Source organism: Sarcophilus harrisii, chromosome 1 (assembly GCF_902635505.1).
Source record: "Sarcophilus harrisii chromosome 1, mSarHar1.11, whole genome shotgun sequence".
NCBI lineage: Eukaryota > Metazoa > Chordata > Mammalia > Dasyuromorphia > Dasyuridae > Sarcophilus > Sarcophilus harrisii.
In genome coordinates, this window is record NC_045426.1 from 688,989,113 (window position 1) to 689,007,191 (window position 18,079).

At 52.5% G+C, this 18,079-nt stretch overlaps 1 protein-coding gene across 2 annotated transcripts in view; it reads left to right on the forward strand.

Annotated features, from left to right (window-relative positions):
- SH2B3 (SH2B adaptor protein 3) overlaps positions 1 to 17,276 on the forward strand; it is a 96,348-nt gene extending 79,072 nt beyond the window's left edge. For both annotated transcript variants that reach the window (XM_031948595.1, XM_031948594.1), the window contains exons 3-8: positions 14,657 to 14,758; positions 14,867 to 14,958; positions 15,331 to 15,428; positions 15,598 to 15,812; positions 15,929 to 16,100; positions 16,224 to 17,276. In XM_031948595.1, the coding sequence (XP_031804455.1) occupies positions 14,657 to 14,758; positions 14,867 to 14,958; positions 15,331 to 15,428; positions 15,598 to 15,812; positions 15,929 to 16,100; positions 16,224 to 16,528 (984 nt within the window). In that variant the 3' untranslated portion in view covers positions 16,529 to 17,276. The remainder of the gene's footprint in view (positions 1 to 14,656; positions 14,759 to 14,866; positions 14,959 to 15,330; positions 15,429 to 15,597; positions 15,813 to 15,928; positions 16,101 to 16,223) is intronic.
- Positions 17,277 to 18,079: the final 803 nt, after the last annotated feature.

The window sequence follows — 18,079 nt, forward strand, 5'->3', positions numbered from 1 at the left end:
ATATTATATAGATATTTATATCCATTATATGTATATATATATGTGTGTGTGTATACTACCCATAAATTATATAGATACTATATATAATTATATAACAATACAGATAATATATAGATAATTATAGATATATATATGTGCTACCTATAAATTAGATAGATACTATATATAATTATATGACAATATAGGTAATATATAGATAATTATAGATATATATATGTGCTACCCATAAATTATATAGATATTATAATTATATAACAATATAGATAATTATATAGATCTCTATATATGTGCTCCCATAAATTGTATAGCCACTATATATAGTTATATAATAATATAGATAATTATAGATCTATATATATATATATGTGTGCTACCCACAAATTATATAGATAATATAATTATGTAACAATATAGATAATGATATAGGTCTCTCTCTATGTGCTCCCCATAAATTACATAACTAAAGCCTCATTTACTGTACTGGAGACTGAGCACTGCAGACCCACAGTCCCTGCCTACAAGGGGCTTGTGTTCTGCTGCGAAGAGCCAAGCTAGGGCTGGTGGTAGGAGGTAACCCTCAAGAGCACTGGAAACTGAGGGGCTTGGAGGAAGTCACTGGCCCCCGGGAGAAGGTGGAGTTTGAGCGGAGTCTTCCAGGAAAAATTAAGGGACAGATGGGATGGTTTTCTCTCTTCTCCACTCATTAAAGGAGAAATCAAGGGGCAGCTCGGCGGCAGAGTGGACAGAACAGCAGCCAAGGTGTCAGGAGTCCAAAAATCGGCCTCAGGTATCTGTTTGATGTGACACTGAATCCTGATTGCCTCCAAAGAAGAAGAAAAAAGGAACCAAGATTACTGTGCTGCCGAGGATAGGATTTATCCGGCAAGGAGGCCTGATGTCAATAATTAGAAAGTTGGAGGAGAAATGGAAGGAGGGGGCAGTCATTCTAACCATGTGGGACAGTCGGTGCAAAGGTGTGGAGAGGAGAAATGGAATATAACAGGTCGGTGTAGCTGGATCTTCAAGTATATAAAGAGGAATAAACTCACTCTTCAGAAGATGGAAGAAAGACAAATTATAAAGGACTGAAACTCTTGAGTTGATGCATTGAGGTCCAACAGCCAAGCACTTGAGGCTAACTAGCAATTGGACAATATTAGCACATCCTTGGAAAATGGCCCTTCCCACTATCTGGTGCTGGTTCAATGATTGGTGTATACAGAGAATTGTAGGAGGGATTAGGGGGTGGAGTAAGACAAGCCAGAGTCACTTTGGCCATAGAGAGGAGAAGGAGATCCTGCATCCATCCAATTCATTTCTCTCTCTAAAGACCAAGGACTTTTGCTTATCCTGACTCCGGCTGATTCTAAGGCATCCAGGTTGCTAACTCAGTCTTTACATACAAATGGTGTCATGAAGGTGGAAATAATTGTATTTTATCCTAAAGGTAATAGGGAGCCTTGGAGATTCTTGAGCCAGGGAGTGACTTAGGAATGTGGATAATAGTTGTGCGGAAGATGGACTAGTAGCCACAGACTCGGGGATGTTGGATTGGAAGAAGCCCCGAAGCCTCCTAGTTCATCCCTTCGTTTTCTATGTGATAATAAGTGTCCAATCCTCTGCCTCCCAAACCAAGCAGCTTTTTCACCAGGCCATGTTATAACCTTTACATGTTAGTTTGTTTTTTTGCTTTTTCCTGAGGCAATTGGGGTTAAGTGATTAGCCCAGGGTCCCACAGCTAGTAAGTGTTCAAGTGTCTGAGGCTGGATTTGAACTCACGTCCTCTTGATTTCAGGGCTGGTGCTCCATCCACTGCACCATTGAGCTGCCCCAACCTATAAATGTTAAGCACAGTTTACAGAAGACTCCTTTTATTAAGTGCCAGGCCCAGGTGGTGGCTGTGTGAATGGATAACAACACTCCTGGGTGCTTCAGTGTTTGCACCGAGTTTTATTTCCACGACTACCTTGGGAATTAGGCGCTATTACTTTTTTATTTTATTTTTATTCTTTTTCCGTTTTTTACTAAAACTTTTTATTTTCAAAACATATGCATGGATAATTTTTCAACATATGGAGTATTACTGATGGAGACTAGGGCGTGGGGTGAGAGCTATGATGGAAGAAAAAGAAAGAGATGAGATTTTGTAACTGGCCAAAGTGGCAAGTCCTGGCTGGCTGAGGGAGGGCAGCGTCCTGGAGAGAAGAGGATGATTTCTAAGAACTCTAACCTCTCCTTGGCTTCCTTGAGGTCCCTGCTAAAATCCCACCTTCTGCAGGAAGCTCTTCCCAAGTCCTCTCACTCTCGGTGCTTTTGCTCCTGTGGCTCTCTCCCATTTGCCCTGATTATATCTTGTTTGTATGGAGATGTTGATATATATGCTCCCCCAGCAGGGACTGCCTTTTGCCATTCACAGTGCCTGGCACTGTGGAAGTAGGCACTTCCTAAATGCTTGTTGACTGACTAATTTTAACACCCAATCATTTGCTCCATGAAGAGGCTCCCTATTACCTTTAGGATAAAATACAATTATTATTCCTATCTTCATGACACTATTTGTCCCTCTCCCATCTTTTTAAGTTTATTCCTTTTTATATTATATATAATATTATATGGAATAATAGACGTGATAATGGACACCCTTGCTTCACCCCTGATCTTACTGAGAAGGCTTTAGTTTTTCCCCATTACAGATAATGCTTGTTCATGGTTTTAGATAGATCCTTATCGTTTTGGGGAGTAGTTACACAATAAAGTGTCACCTTGGAATCAGGAAAATCCTTTCAAATTCTTTTTCAGACACTTACGAACTGTATGACTCTGGACAAGTCATTTCACCCTGTTTGCCTCAGCTTGCTCATCTGAAAATAAACTGGAGAGGGAAATGGCAAATCACCATAGTGTCCTTCTCAAGAAAACCCTACATGGGGTTACAGAGAATTAGAAATAATGACTCAACAACATCTGATCATTTCATGCTTTCTAATATTTTTTAATAGGAATGGGTGTTGTCTTTTGTCAAAAGCTTTTTCTGCATCTATTGAGATATCCACAGATTTCTGCCGGTTTTGTTATCGATACGGTCCATTATCCCGATAGTTTTTCTAATATCGAACCAGCCTTGGTAGAAATCCCACCTGGTCGTGTATGATCTTGGCAATATATTGCTGCCATCTCTTTGCTAGTGTTTTACTTAAAATTTTAAATAAATTTATTCAAAATTAAATTTTAAATAAGCAAATTTTAAAACTCAGCATTCATTAGGGAAATTGGTTCGGGTATCAGCAGGACTACTCAGCGCTCTTAGATTTCCGTGTGTTTGCTCCTTCTAAAGTTCAGGAAAGGCAGAGGAGGGCCAGACTCCTTCCCCCGCTCCCGTCCCCCCTTCCCTGGCCAGACCTGAGGGCTTTGCGAAACTCTGTCCCACGTGACTTTGCTCAGAGCCTGGAAGACCTGTCTCCTAGGTCTGGAGACCCTGCGAGCCCTTGAATGGAAAGCATTTAAATTAACTGGGAGGGGGGAGGGCCGTCACCCTGGTGATCCCACTAGGAATGAAGGGATTTGGCGCCCGGTGCCAGGTAGCCCTCTGCCCTTCAGGCTGGGGAGCCCCCTGATAACCCCGTGGGAGCAGCAAACTCCATCCTTACCTTAGGTGGCTAAGGAAGGATGGGGAGGGAGGGCTGTGGGCGGGCGGGTAAACACAGCTGCTTTATCCCTGCACCTGAGCCTGCCTGCCCCCCTCCTCCCCCTCTGAACTCCGAGCTCCCTCAGCGGAGGAGGGAGCCGGGTCAGAGCCGCGATGGCCTGTTCTGAGAAAATCACAGGACCAAAAGATGTCAGGGCTGGGAGGGGCTTTAGAACAGGGGGTGTCAGGGCTGGGAGCTGCCTTAGAACAGGGGGTGTCAGGGGGAGGGGGCTTAGAACAGGGGGTGTCAGGGGGAGGGGGCTTAGAACAGGGGGTGTCAGGGGGAGGGGACTTAGAACAGGGGGTGTCAGGGGGGCCTTAGAACAGGGGATGTCAGGAGGGGGCTTAGAACAGGGGGTGTCAGGGGGAGGGGGCTTAGAACAGGGGGTGTCAAGGGGAAGGGGACTTAGAACAGGGAATAGTAAGAGTTAAGAGGGACCTCGTAGGTCAAGGGATTTGAACGTGGTGTCTATGATTTTTTAAACATTGCTAACCATTTCAATTTCGGTTCTGTTTCCTTGTTAATCCCATGGAGCTGATTTTACAGGGTGATTTCGAGGGGGCCCGGCACATTTGAAGGCCGGGAGTGCCCGGGTTACCCTGACTTGTGTCCCGTTACCTGTGGGGAAGCGGAGGCTGCAGCAGCCGGGGGCCCGGCCAGAGGGGAGCGCCCCTTCCCCGCCTGCGCCCCCTTCTCTGCCCGCCCCCAGCCTCCCGAGTCCTGCCGGCCAGCGGGCCCACCTGCCCCAGCGGCCCCATAATCTGCCTGGGCCCGCACGGGGCCGCCAGGCGGTTTCAACCTTGCTCCAGTTCTGATTCTGAGAAAGAGGAAGCGGGGCTTTGGCCGCCGGGGATTATCGGGAGGCTGCCGGGTCAGCGATTTTGTCTGGGGCCCGTTGGGAGGCGCTTGGAAAAGGGGGGAGGGCCGGAGGGAGTCAGTAGGAGCCCCTTGCGGCCCGCGGCTTTGCTGGTGAATCTCGGCCCCGGAGGGGAGAGGGGCTGTGTGGTGTTGGGGGGAGAAGGGCCGTGACTTCTAAGGGTTACTTAACCCCTGGAGGAAGTGAAAGTCAGGCAGGAGAGGGGAGGGCAAGGCTCCATACACCCCTCCCCAGGCCCCTCAAGCCCGGGGCTGGTTCCTTGGCAGGAACCCCCAGAGGTCACAGTTGATCCAGAGTTGAGACCAGGGGAAGGGACCTCGGAGGCCCTGAGAGATGCCGTGATTTAACTGTCCTGGAAGCCGGCCCAGGCCTTCTCGGCCTCCACGGACCTCCCTGCCTCCTTAAGGCTTCTCTGGGACGGCTTATGAGCACTCATCCGGGAGACCCTGAGACGCCTTCACACGTGACTTCCTTTTGGATCTTCCCCCCTCCGACTGACCCTTTAAGGATTTAAATAGCGCCTTCCAAGCATTTCCCCTTTAAACCACCCCCTTGATTTAGGGAATAGATGATTATGATCCCCACTCAAACTGTAACTCAAACTGGCCCTAGAGGAGCTACAAAACGTCAGAACTTTGAGATTCCAAGGTGGGGTCCCCTACCCCCCAGGCCCAAGGCTTTACTGCTGCCCAGCATGGTTCCTGCCCAACTACATAATCCCAGAAGTGGAAGAGATTTAAGAATACCCTACCAGGGACCCTCAGCCTCTAGGGATTCTTTCCGACACCTTTTGGGATTTTTTTGTTTTGTTTTTGAGGCAATTGGGGTTAAGTGACTTGCCCTGGGTCACACAGCTAGGAATCGTTAAGTGTCTGAGGCTGGATTTGAACTCAGTTCTATCCACCGAAGCATCTAGCTGCCCCCACCTTGGGATTTTCTTGAGGGTGATTTGCCATTTCTTTCTCTAGCCCGTTTTTACAGAGGAGGAAACTGAGGTAAATGAAACAAAGTGCCCTGCCTGGGGTCACCCAGCTGGTAAATGTCTGAGGCCAGATTTGGATTCAGAAGGCTGAGTCTTCCTGATTCCAAGCCCAGTGCTCTGCCCACTGCACCAGCTGGCTCCCTGCCTTGCCTTCTTCATAGCGCCTTCAATGAACAGAGCCGTGGTATTCTAGAGACCGAATCTCCGTTTCCCCCCCTTCCCATTTTAGAATGAGGAAGCTGAAACTCGGAGAACAAAATGAATTCCTTGAGATAGCAAAAATCTGACTCTTCATGACCCCAAACAGGCCATATAAGGTTAAGGGACCAACCCAGAGTCGCACCTTTTGCCAAGTGTCTGAGGCTGGACTTGAACTCAGGCCCTCCTGACCCATCCCAGTGCTCTGTGCAAAATGTCAAGCCCTGACCTGTCTGCGAGCAAAACCCACTGGATATCCCAGGACTGTGGCCTCGGGGGCTCATGGGATGACAGGTAGGGAAAGGTACATGAAGGGCGGAGCTTTCCATCCCTTTCTAAACCAACTCCCACAGCGTCAGGTCAGGCACAAGGCCTGTTGGAGTTTGAAAAATGGTCTTTTTCAAGGCATTTTCAACCTTCAGGTCAACTGAAGGGGTCAAGTTCAGCCCTCTCCATAAAACCCCAACTAAGAATGTACTTCATCAGAAGCACAGGATGCTGGGAAAGCCCTCTAGCTCTCTCCTCCTGGACCCGTCCAGCCTTCTACGACCCCTGCAGGCCATCGTGGGAGAGAAATTTTTTTAAGTAGCCTGAGGTGTCCCTTCCTATGGGGATTTGGGAGAGAAGGGCTGTGAACCTATAACTGGTTCTGTTTAAAAAAAAAAAAAAAAGACAACTTATTTTTCCCCCCAATTACATGGAGAAACCATTTTAATATTCATCTTTAAAAAATTTTAGTTCCAAATTCTCTTCCTCTCCTCTCTCACTGAGAAGACAAAGCAATTTGCTATCACTTCTACATGTGCCGTCTTGCAAAAGATTATTTCCATATTAGTCATGTCCACAACTTTTTTTCTATATCACAAAACCCTCAGTGAAGTGTAATGTTGCTGTGATTTGCAGCACACATTTACACTGCAAGGAAATGGTACATTTCAGTTAGACTTGAGTGAAAATAAAGATGGACCATACAGACTTTTCCCCCATCCAAGTATATGGGATCCCTGAAAGCTATTTATGGGCCCATTAAGGGTCTCTGAGCCTCAGGTTAGAAATACCCGACCCAGACGATCATAAAATCCTAGGATTTAAAGCTGGAAAGGACCTTCGTGGTCATCGTATGAAAGCTCCTTTTACAGAGAGGGAAATGGGGGGGTTCACAATTTGAAGTCATATAACCCAACCGGTCCGTTCTGTCCCCGCTCTATTTTGCAGAATGTAAAATTGAGACGCAGATTGGGGAAATTACTTTCTCAAGAGCGTATCATGGACATATAAAGTTTAGGGGCTTATTTTGGGGGAAAGGGGGAAAGATGAAACCCAGAAGGACCTCACCAATCAATCAACGCACATTTATTAAGTGCTAGGAAGTGTGTTAAGCTCTGGGCTACAGAGAAAGTCAGAAACGGTCAAACACAGCTCAGAAAGCCTTTTCCATGTTTTTTGTTTTTTTTTTTAAAGTCAGTTTCTCAGCTTTCCATTTCTTGCAGAGCTTGGAAAAAATAATTCAGAAATAAGGCTGGAAAGATCCCCCAGACTGGGGAAGGCCAGGTGCTTTCATTGGTAATGGGAGCTGCTAAGAATCTTGATCATCTGCCGGAAGGATTGAGTGTGACAAATAAGAAGCCTCGCTGTCCACAGACGCAGCTTTGGAAGCTGGAGGGCCTGCGGTCAAGCCTGGCCTGTGGAACGTTCTGATGTGTGGTCTTAGACAAGTCACTTACATTTTAAAAGATTAAGTTGGATGGACACCTGCCTTGGCGGAGGGAATTTCCTCCTCCTGGAGTTTTCCACATCAGTGAAATCAGACCTTACCTCTGAGGGCCAGGCTTTGGGTGCAAAGGCAACTCCCAGTCTGGAGGGGCCTCCAGGGTCTCCCATTTCTTATAGCTGAGGAAAAGATGAGGCGACTTGCTCAGGGTCGTGCAGGTAGTGCCAGAGGGGGATTTGCCTCCAAAGCCAGGCTTTTCCCAGGAGAGGGCCCAGGCGATGCCCTGGCGGGCCCACAGTCGGCTGGTGAATGGGCAGAGAAGAGGGTCGGGCCCTGCCGATGTTCCCAAGGTTCATTCACGGGCCGTCCCAGGCCGGGGGCTCTGCTCCCAGTTAGCAGCGGGAGGCCGGCCAAGTCCCTCCCCACTGGCATACGATGGGCCCGTCTGCCTCACTGGGCGCCCCTCGGTCCCCGACCCTGTCCGGGTGGGGAGGTGGTCCCGGCCCGGTGAGGGCCCCGGTCCCCACCCCCTCCTCACAGGACTCAGACTCTGTGTCACTGATTTTGGAGAAGAAGAAGGCTTGCAGGACGGTTACTTCCCTCCCAGGGACGGAGAAAACATTCAGCACTCAGATAACCATTGGGCTTCCCTGGAGCCCAGGGCCAAGGAGCTGGGAGCTTTGCCTCCTGTCCCCCTCCCCGACAAGGGCAGTGCTTTTTGTTCATAGGAAACAACCATTAGGCCCATTCAGTCAACAAGCTCTTAGTATATAATACCTCATATCAATTTTAATATATGGACACATTTATATATTAATATATTATGTAATAATTTTAATTATGTTGTGATTGCTAATAATAATAGCATATGGTTATTATATGCTATATGACATTATTATATTATACAGTACATTGTGCTAAGTGCTGGGCATCCGGGGGCAGGCAGAATCACCCAGGGGCAGGTCACCTTCTGGCAAGGAGCCCGAGTGGAAACAGGCAGGGGCAAAACGTACCTGGTGCCGGGCGGAGGCGGCTCCCCGGGAGCTGGGCTTTTGGAGTGCCGTCTGGGCCAGACCGCCAGGACAGGGCACAGTGTGGCCAGACCGTAAGGACAGGGCCCGGTGGTCCCAGTGCCCGGTGTGGCCAGACCACCAGGACAGGGCGCAGTGTGGCCAGACCTTAAGGACAGGGCCCAGTGGTCCCAGGGCCCACTGTGGCCAGACCGTAAGGACAGGGCCCGGTGTGGCCAGACCGCCAGGACAGGGCCCGGTGGTCCCAGGGCACGATGTGGCCAGATCACGAGGACAGAGCCCAGTGTGGAGGGTCCCCATGAAGAGTCCCCAGCAGCAGGCTGCAAGGGCAGCTCAGCTCTTGATTGGGAAGAGCGCAAGCAGCCAAACTCATGGAGGCAAGAGAAAGGCGACCTGGGGTTTACGGCCTGGCTTGGGCCTCCTCTGGACTTCAGGCCCAGGCTCCGGGACAGCCGTGAGGAGGGAGGCCCCCGGCCCAAACGGCTGCTGCAAGGAGCAGGTCCCCACTAGGTCGAGCCGGCCCTGCCGGTCCGTCTGCTTCTCAGGCAAACATTCTACGTGGGAGGAGCTGGGGGCTGAGGTCATCTTCATGTCTATGATTTTGTCTGATTCTGTGTGATCTTGGACAACAAAACGGACCTTTCTGGGCACCTCTAGAAAATCCTCCAAGGTCCCTTAAGTGGCCCTGATGGGGATCGGGCAGGAGGCGGTGAATGTGGCTCTTGCCGGCCTCCGTTAAGGCCCAATAAATCCCTCCTTCTGCAGGACACTCCCCCTGCCCCGTGAATCCTGGGGAACTCCTGTCCGTCCTGCCTGGATCAGTGGGCACGCCTCTGCCCAGTGTCTGCCCCTTAGACCGTAAGCTCCTGGGGGCACTTGGCTGGTGCTGGCACACAGTAGGACCTTAATGATGATGTCACTGTTTGTTGTGGATACTGACGAAGGGGAGCTGGAGCCATCAGTGGTCCCCAGGGCTGGTGGGTTTGTCACGGACATTAGTCTTTCACAGAAGACCAAGGGTCAGACATGGGAAGAAAGCAGCGGAGCCAGGAAACCAGGTCCTTTGTCCCACTCCAGCTTCCCCCCTGCCTCCGGGCAAGCGTGTATCAAGCACATCCGTGTCCTTGCACGCCCTGTGAGTGTTCAGGCCCTTTTCGGTCACGTCCCACTCTCCCTGTTTCGGGGTCTTCTTGGCAGAGACGGGGCCGGTTTGCCATTTCCTTCTCCAGCTCGTTGTACAAGAGGAATCCAAGGGCCCAGGGTCACACAGGCTGGATTCGAACTCAGGTCCTCTTGCCTTCAAGGCTGGTGCAATGTCGGATGGGGGGATTTGGAGACATCCTGGCTTTATTGGAGGCAAGGAGCGAGTCGCCCTTAGTGCCACTGAAACTGCCTGGAAGGAGCTCCCCTGCTCCCCATCCTAGGAGCCTTTCTTGCTAAAAGTCCTTGCCCAATCGCTGCCTTCTCCAGGCCTTTCCTGGACTCCCTGGCTGCTAGTTGTGGATGGACTTGTTGTAGTGATGGTTTTATGTACAGACTTGTGGGCAAGGTTTCTCTTTACCCTTTGTCCCGAGGCCCAGGGCCTGGGCATTCAGCAGACAGGTAATAGATGCCCGCTGGTTCTCCGGAGGAGCTGACTTAGTGCTTCCCTCCGCCCCGGCAGAGCTGGCCGGGCAGCTGGGGCACAGGGTGCCCAGGGGATGAGCAGTCACATCCGTCAGACTGCTTGCTTCAGGACCTGGTTGGCAAGCAGCGAGGGGCTTTGTGAGCCGGGCTCCGGGGGAGGCGGCCAGCCCAGAAGCCCAGAGGTAGGAAGAATGGGGCTGTTGTCCCAGGCTGCTTTGGCAGTTCCCCAGGTACTTAGAGGCTGAACAGGAAGGAGATGCAAAATCTCTGCTGCATCTGGAGTTTAGGCCCCGCACCCTGAGCTAGCCTTGGAGGCCAGAGGGGGGAGGCAGGGCAGCCATCCCTTCCTCCCTCAGAGCTGGCAGAGACGCGAGTCTGAGCTCAGAGGAAGCATCGGGTGCAGGAGATTACGTTCTCGAGCCTGCGGATTTAGGGGCAGAGTTCTTGGAATGTTTTCCCCTTCTTCTGTTTCTAATCCCCCCCAGTATTTAATACACGGCTCCGTCTGGCCGGGGAGGGTGCAGAGGGGCAGGGGAGGGAGCCAGCCTGGAGGCACCATGGAGTCCTTTCCACCCCTACTCGCGTGCGGGCCGGCCAAGGTGCTAAGAAATGACCCGCAGGACCAGTAGGACCCTCTCCCTTACGGAGAACCCCGGGGAGACCTGCTACGTGGAGTCGTCCCATACAGCAATCCTCAGGTTGTACAGCTTCTCAAGGGCACCGCCTGGCTTTGGACTCCCAACCCCTTCCCCCCAAGGGGGTTTAGTCCCAAGGCATGAGCAGGATTTAGCCGAGTTTCCTCGGTGTGAGCGCAGGGGTCTGGATCCCCAGCTCTGTCCTTGCACACTATCACAAAATTGCTTTTGAAACAATGGCCTTGGGTGAGCTTGAATGGACAGGACGGGGCCTTTCTTGGCTCCCCAGCCCCCAAGGGGTGGGCCATGCCAGGCAGAAGCCTCCCGTTCCAGGTTTGGGGCTCCAGAAAGGGGGGAGAGGGAAGGCAATCGGCAGTAAGTGAGACCGGGTCAGAAGTCCCAGACCCAGACCCAGCCCAGGTCGGCTCCGAAGCTGTGGCCCTGGACAGGTGGCTTCAGTTTGTGCCTTTGAGCTTCCTATGCTCATGTGCCCCGTCTGCTCCGCCAACCGAGGAAGTGCAGCTGACTTCTGGGGGGTCTCAGGAAGGGGCCAGTGACTTACTACAGGTGGGGAATGAGGCCAGCCCCATGCCAAAGCCATCTCTTGGATTGTGGGGCAGGGAGAAAGAAAAGAGGAAATTGGAAAGCCCCTGGAAAAGGCCCTTGGGAGGATAATCTGAGCAGAGCAAAATCCCTGGAGGTTCCCGAGGCCTGGCGGCCCCAACTTGGACCCCCTCCCCCCAGCCGGGCCTGGGAAATTGTCAGGCTTGGGATCAGCTGACTTCTCGGTTCTTATCGGGTCGCCCCCCTTCACCCCCATTCTTGTCTCCCTTCTCAGCAGATTTCACTCGTCTTATGACCCTGGAGAAATCTCATAATCAGAGAAGGAAATGTAGATGATAAAGAGAGGAAGGAGGGGGGAGCAGGGAGAGGAGACTGGGGGTGGAAGGGGAGGTTAAGCCGGGTTCTCATTCATGTTACCTTCTACTCCGGCCTGTCCACGGGGAACCTCCCCCAGCCAGTTTTGTGGGGCTTGGGTTAGGATTCCATCTTCCCTTTGCAGACATGGTCACTCGAGGTTCAGAGAAGTTGGCAGCAGAACCTGACCAGGTTCTCCAAGACTGGAAGCTCTGTCTGTGAAGGCCGGCCCACCCTTCCCAGGGCCTTCCAGCTTCTTCCTTCCTCCGAGGGCTGTCCATCTGTCCCCCTGGACTTCCTCTTTACCCCTTTAGAGTGCCTCCCATAAACCCTGGCCACACGGCGAATTGAGAGCTGGGGCCTGAAGTCACCAAGACCCAAGTTCAAATCCAGCCTCCACATTTAACTACGACCCTGGGGCAAGTGACTTGTCTGCCTCAGTTTCCTCATTTGTAAAAGTAGCAAACCACTCCAGTGTCTGCCAAGAAAACCCCAAATTGGCCACAAGCAATTATTTGTGACTCAATGACCCCCCCCACAAATAAAAAAATTCCTTCAAGACACAGTAAAGGGAGCATCTGCAGCAGGAGGTTCCTCCCATACTTCACTGCTTTCTGTCCGTTTCTGTTGGTGCCACCTTCTGGTCTCCCCTTTGAATGTCAGCCCTCTGCAGGCAGGTTTATCTTCTTCAGGGCTTACTGACGGGCACGCCCCCCCTGGGGGAGACCAGCCCAAGAAGCTGGAGCTGTGACCCTAGGTATGGGCGCAACCGCTCATCACTTGGGGGGCACAGAAAACAGGGCGGGACTGTTGGCTTTCTAGAAAGCCTCAATTGACTTCTGTCCGAGAAAGGACGCCCCTGAGGGGTTTGAGAATAAGATTCGGTTTGCCCCCTTTCCCAGGAAGACACCCATGGCATAACAGGGAACAAAGATACCTGTAGGTGGCAGAGGTAAATGGAGAACAAAGGCCATCAGGACAGGGCTACCCCGAAGTGGGGCCCTGGGCCAGGGGAGAAGAGCCTGAAGGCATCTGGGACTCTGCCCTGAGCACAGGCTCCCTGAACTTCCCTCCACCCATCAGGGTCGGGCCCTTGGGTCACCTCACTCCGCTGACTGGCCAAGAGAAGGCGGCTCTCCCTCGGGCTCACCGTCATGACCTCGGGGAAGTAACAGGTGAGGGTGGGAATGACAGGTTCTCTGGGTCCGAGGTTCTAGAATGGCGGAGCAGGCCCATCACCACTAGTCACTTCTCAGGAATAGGTTGGGCTGGCTGGGGGGGTGGGGGTGGGGAGTTCTGCAGCATCTTCTAGGTGGGTGCCCAGGGAGAACCATAGGGCCCAGGGCCGTTTTAGCTCAGGCAGGAACCCCCCCCCCCCCCCCCCCCCAGCCACAGGCCACATTTGGTACCCCCAAACACACCATGGCCCGATGCTCCCTCCCCAGCTTCCTGTCATTCCCTACTCCTTTCTTCCAGATCTGCTTATATGTCTCTGCAGGGGGGGTCAGCAACCACAATTCCAAGCCCCTTTGTCCCCCTCCCCCAACCTCCAGATTTTCATCTCTCTAATCCTTCCAAACTCTCAGCCGCTCTTTATCTGCCCCTTCACCCTTGGGGATGGGGAAGGAGGGGCAGTGGTGTTCTTTAGAATTTGGTTTAAAAGAGACAAAAGTCATCTCAGATACTTGCACAAGATTTATTGGATTGGTCAGCCCCACAAAATGCCAAATCCAAGTTGTGGCCCTTACTCGTGGGGCCCTGTGTCCTCTGCAATATGGAGGCAACTGGGCCGAAGGTGGCGTTGCAAAGGGCCTCGCTGCCCGTGCGTCCCACCCTCACTCCACAGGAAGCAGCGGAGTGGAGCTCCTCCACACCCCACCGTGCTCTGACTTAAGCCAGTGTTCTCTTGGGTAACCCAGAGCGTTGTGGGGGAGGCAGACGGGCAGGACAGCCATGGGGGCAGGAGAGAGACAAGGGGAGGACAGAGCTGCCCAGGGAGAGAGAGTGCCCTGGAGCCTGATGGGACCAGAAAAGCCTCACCCCTTTCCCTCAGCCCGGGCTCCCTTGAGGACCACGTAACCTCCACAGGAGGGAAATCTGGTTTCATTCTGACTGGCTCACATCCCCTTTTTTAGTTCAGGGATGAGTCACCAGCTTCAGCCCAGGAAGGAACTGCTCTATTCCGTGGGGACAAGGCTCGAGCTTCGGGTGGGAGCACAGGGCTGGGACGAGAAGAGGCCATGCTCTGAAAAGCACCTCAGTCACTCGGGGTCCCCTCAGGGAGAACCGCAGGGGTTGGGGGAGGCAGAGAGACCACCAGCGTCTCACGTGGGGACTCGGAATGATGGAAGCAGCCAAGACGACGTCCCTCCTTGCTACAAGACCTATTTGGCAGACGGAGCCCTAGACCAGGGGTGCTCCCCAAGCCCCATGGGTAGTGTAGGAAAACAGACGCCCCTCGGGCAGCGATGGAGGCAGTGCCCTGCCTGTCTGAGCACTCGCCAGACCTTTCAGATGGGCTCTGAACCCCCGGAGGGCAGCTTTGGCCAGGCCTCCAGAGGCGGCCCCAGCCAAGGCAAGCAGTAAGGGAAAGTCATCTGGACGGGCGCTTTGATGGCCGGCCTGGCCAGGCCTGGGCCCAGCACCTCAACAGCCCCCTTAGCTCCAGCTGAGATGGAGGTTAGCTAAGGAACTGCCCCGGGTGCAGGGGGATGGGCAACACAAGTGACTGGGCCGGTGCATCTGGCCAGCAGGCCCCATGCCCAACCCGTCTGCACCCCTCCTGCTGACTAAGAAGCAATTGCTTGCACATGTTGGGCCAGGGATGTCATTCCAGGACTGTCTAGAAAGAAACTGCAGGAGGGAGAGGGGTTGGCTGGCCGCTCCCTGGCAGAGCCCAGGAGCCGGCAGGAACGCCTCACTCGAAGTGCCTGGCGTCGAGGAAGCAGTTAGGTGCCCGGTAACTGGAGGACAACGTGTTTTTGTTCCACAGGGTTCAAAGCCCAAATTCCAGGCTGTTTGCTCTTCCATTCACGAGATCCGGAGATGCACCCGACTAGAAATGCCTGACAACCTCAACACCTTTGTCCTTAAGGTAAAGGCCTTCCCCAGCCTCCTCTCCCTCCCTTCCCTCTGGCTGTCCCAGCCTGCTCCTGGAGCCGGGCCCCAGAGGTGACAGTACTCTCGGTTCCTCTGCCTTCAGGTGAATAATTTAACCGACATCATCTTTGAGACAGGAGATGAGCAACAGCTGAATTCCTGGACCACTGAGATCAGAGAATGCATGAGTCGAGGGTAAGGCTTTGGGGGAGGGGTAAGAGCCTCCTTTCTTCCCCAGTCCAAAAGCAGTGACCCATGATGCCCTGCTCGTCTCGTGGACCTCAACCACGCCGTCCAACTCCATTCAGTTTTTTGGGGGTTGATGCAACCCCGATCTCTCCTTTCACCCAAGACAGCAACCCTCTCATCTTCATGGCTGCTTCCAAGAATATAAGGGGAGAAGGAAGCGGCCAATAACCCCAGTTGTTCCTGCTGGCAGCAGACTTCCAGGGACATCTGGGAGGAAAGAACAGTGTCAGAAGCGCACCCCCAGCCTCCAGGAAGGTCCTTCCAGGGAGAGGCAGGAGCTGGCAGGGGCACTAACCCTTCTCTCCTCTTTTCCAACAGGTTAGAAGGAGCTGACTCAGAGTCACATTTCCCCTCACTTCCAGACCCTGGAATTACATCCAACTCCCCCAGCGGGAGCACTGACTCCCTTACCCAAGGTAAAGGTCCCAGACAGACGGCCTGCCCTGAGAACACAGTGCAGGGTGAAGCCCTCTGGATCCCCCTCTCCTACACCCTGTCCTTACAGAAAAGTCTCCCTCCACGGTCTGTGCCCGGCCTGCGGGTCAGCCTGGGCCCGCCTCAGCCTTACCCTCTTGGCTCCACTAGGTGCCTCACCTGGTGGACTCCTTGACCAGGCCTGCCAGAAAACGGAGCACTTCCTGTCCTGCTACCCCTGGTTTCACGGCCCCATCTCCCGGGTGAAGGCAGCTCAGCTGGTGCAGCTACAGGGCCCCGCAGGGCACGGAGTGTTCCTGGTCCGGCAGAGCGAGACACGGCGGGGAGAGTACGTCCTCACGTTCAACTTCCAAGGCAGAGCCAAGGTAGGGGGCGAGACGGTCTCGGTCCAGGTGGGAGGAGGAGCGGGGGAACCCATCCCCCGGACGAGGGCCTTCCTGCGCTCAGCCCCTGTCCCCTCTGCCCTCGTGCTCCCCAACAGCATCTGCGCCTTTCGCTGACCGAACGAGGGCACTGCCGGGTGCAGCACCTGCACTTCCCCTCCATTGTCGACATGCTGCACCACTTCCAGCGCTCCCCCATCCCCCTCGAGTGCGGGGCCGCCTGTGATGTCAAGCTCTCCAGCTACGTGGTGGTCGTCTCCCAAGCGCCAGGTGAGGCTGCACAAGGCCGTTGCAGTGCCCCGCATGACTCCCAGGGATAACACTGGGTGAAACGAGGGGGTGGCTGCCTTCCATCAGGGCCACGGTTCCCACTCTCGTGTCTCTGTCTCCCAGGTTCAACCAGCACGGCTCTGTTCCCTTTCTCTGTCCACCGCTGGAGCTCCGACCTGGGCCTCCCTCACCTGACTGCCTCCAGCTGTCCCCACACGCTTCTCCCCGAGGACCTCCCGCCATCCAGGTCCTCTCCCTCCGAGCAGATCTTTCACCTGCTGCCTCCCCCTGAGGAACTAGCCAACAGCCTACGGCACATGGACCAGTCGGCAGACCCCGCTGGCCAAGCTCGGGACTCCGATTACGAAATCGATTCCCCCAGCAGGGGTCACCTGCGGGCTATAGACAATCAGTACACGCCTCTTTGAAGGGCGCAGGTGGCCCAACCTCACAGAAGCCACCGGCACTTTGACCTGTACAGTGGGGGCCTTCTGAATGTACCTCTTTATCTTTCTGTGGGTCCTCCCACAGTCTGTAGGCCGCCCTATTGTTCTTACTCCACGACTTTCTAATCTGTTTACACAAGTCATTGCTGTTGAGTTGCCCATACCCACAATGCTCTCAAGTGCTGAAGCCGGGGTCTGGGAGGGTCCGCCCCACATACTGTCCCCTCACCCATCATGGCTGCACCCAGGGATCCAGAGGCTGGGGCAGAAAATGTACTTTCTTTTTCAGGGACAAATTTCTAGTAAGTGGGTCAGGAAACCCTAAACACTAATGCCCCAAAATACAGATTGAGGACCCCCCCCCCCATTTCAATAGAAACTCATGTCACCAAGAGGAAAAGATGGGACAACTATGTCTCCTGCCACAACTTCTACCTGTGCTCCCCGAGTGAAGGGCAAGTTTTTGAGTTCAGTGGAAATGAAAACAAAAAACAAGTTTTGTAACCTCGGATTAATTCTTAAAGGAGGTTTTTAACCTAAACGGTTGCTTGCTTTTCATTGCACTGTTTAGACTAATAAAAAAATGCTATCATTGCAAAAGTTACTGTGGGTCCAGGCCCGAATGGGCGTGCTTTGGTCCCCTAATAATTCTCGAGAAAAACCACCATTCCAAAAATAACAATGGGGTGCCCTCAGAAACAAACTGCAGAAAGCGAAATGTGTCATGTCTTAAGGGAAACAAAACTTTTGACTGCCTTGGGAGGACAGTGATGAAGAATTCTATCCTGGTGCCTTATTTAAGAACTGGCTTCTGTTAACTTCTTCTTGCTGGGCATTAGTGGGGAAGAGGGGAATTGTGATTCCCAGACCCTTCTGAATGAAATTCTTCACCTTAAGGGTGCGAAGCGGTTATCCATAACACTCTTAGCTCTGGTAGTTTTTCCAATGATTCCATGAATGAGTTATTTTTATTATGGGACCTAAAGTGGAAGCTAGGATTTCAGGGCTATGGCCAGTAAGACTGTGTAGAGTATTCAGTGTTTAATAAACTTCCTGTTCTGTTTGCAAGCCAGGCAATCACTGCTTAAACTGGTGTGTTATGAGTGTGTGTTTGTGTGTGCGTGTGTGTGTGTGTAGAGAGACACATAGAACAGAAAGACACTCATACACCTCTCCACCTCAGTGAGATCTGAAACGTTCTAGCCTTCTCTTTGACCTCCTGGACAATTCTCAAGGGTAGGGCTCACAAAACCTTAGCATGGAAACACAGACACAAAGATGACAGTGACTCTCACGACCCAGCCTTCAGACAAGCGGGACACCTTCTGATGCTACTTTTCTTCTCAGAAGCTGAACTCAAACATGGCTACACATTCAACACATGCCATTTTGTACATCTACACATGCTGGAGCTGCTTTGAGAACAAATTCTGACTCTGATTTTATGGAATTCCTCATCATTACCACTTTCCTTTAACACCAAGGTTGTAGGAGAGCAATTTGGAGAATGACTTGATTAATATTGAGGGCCCA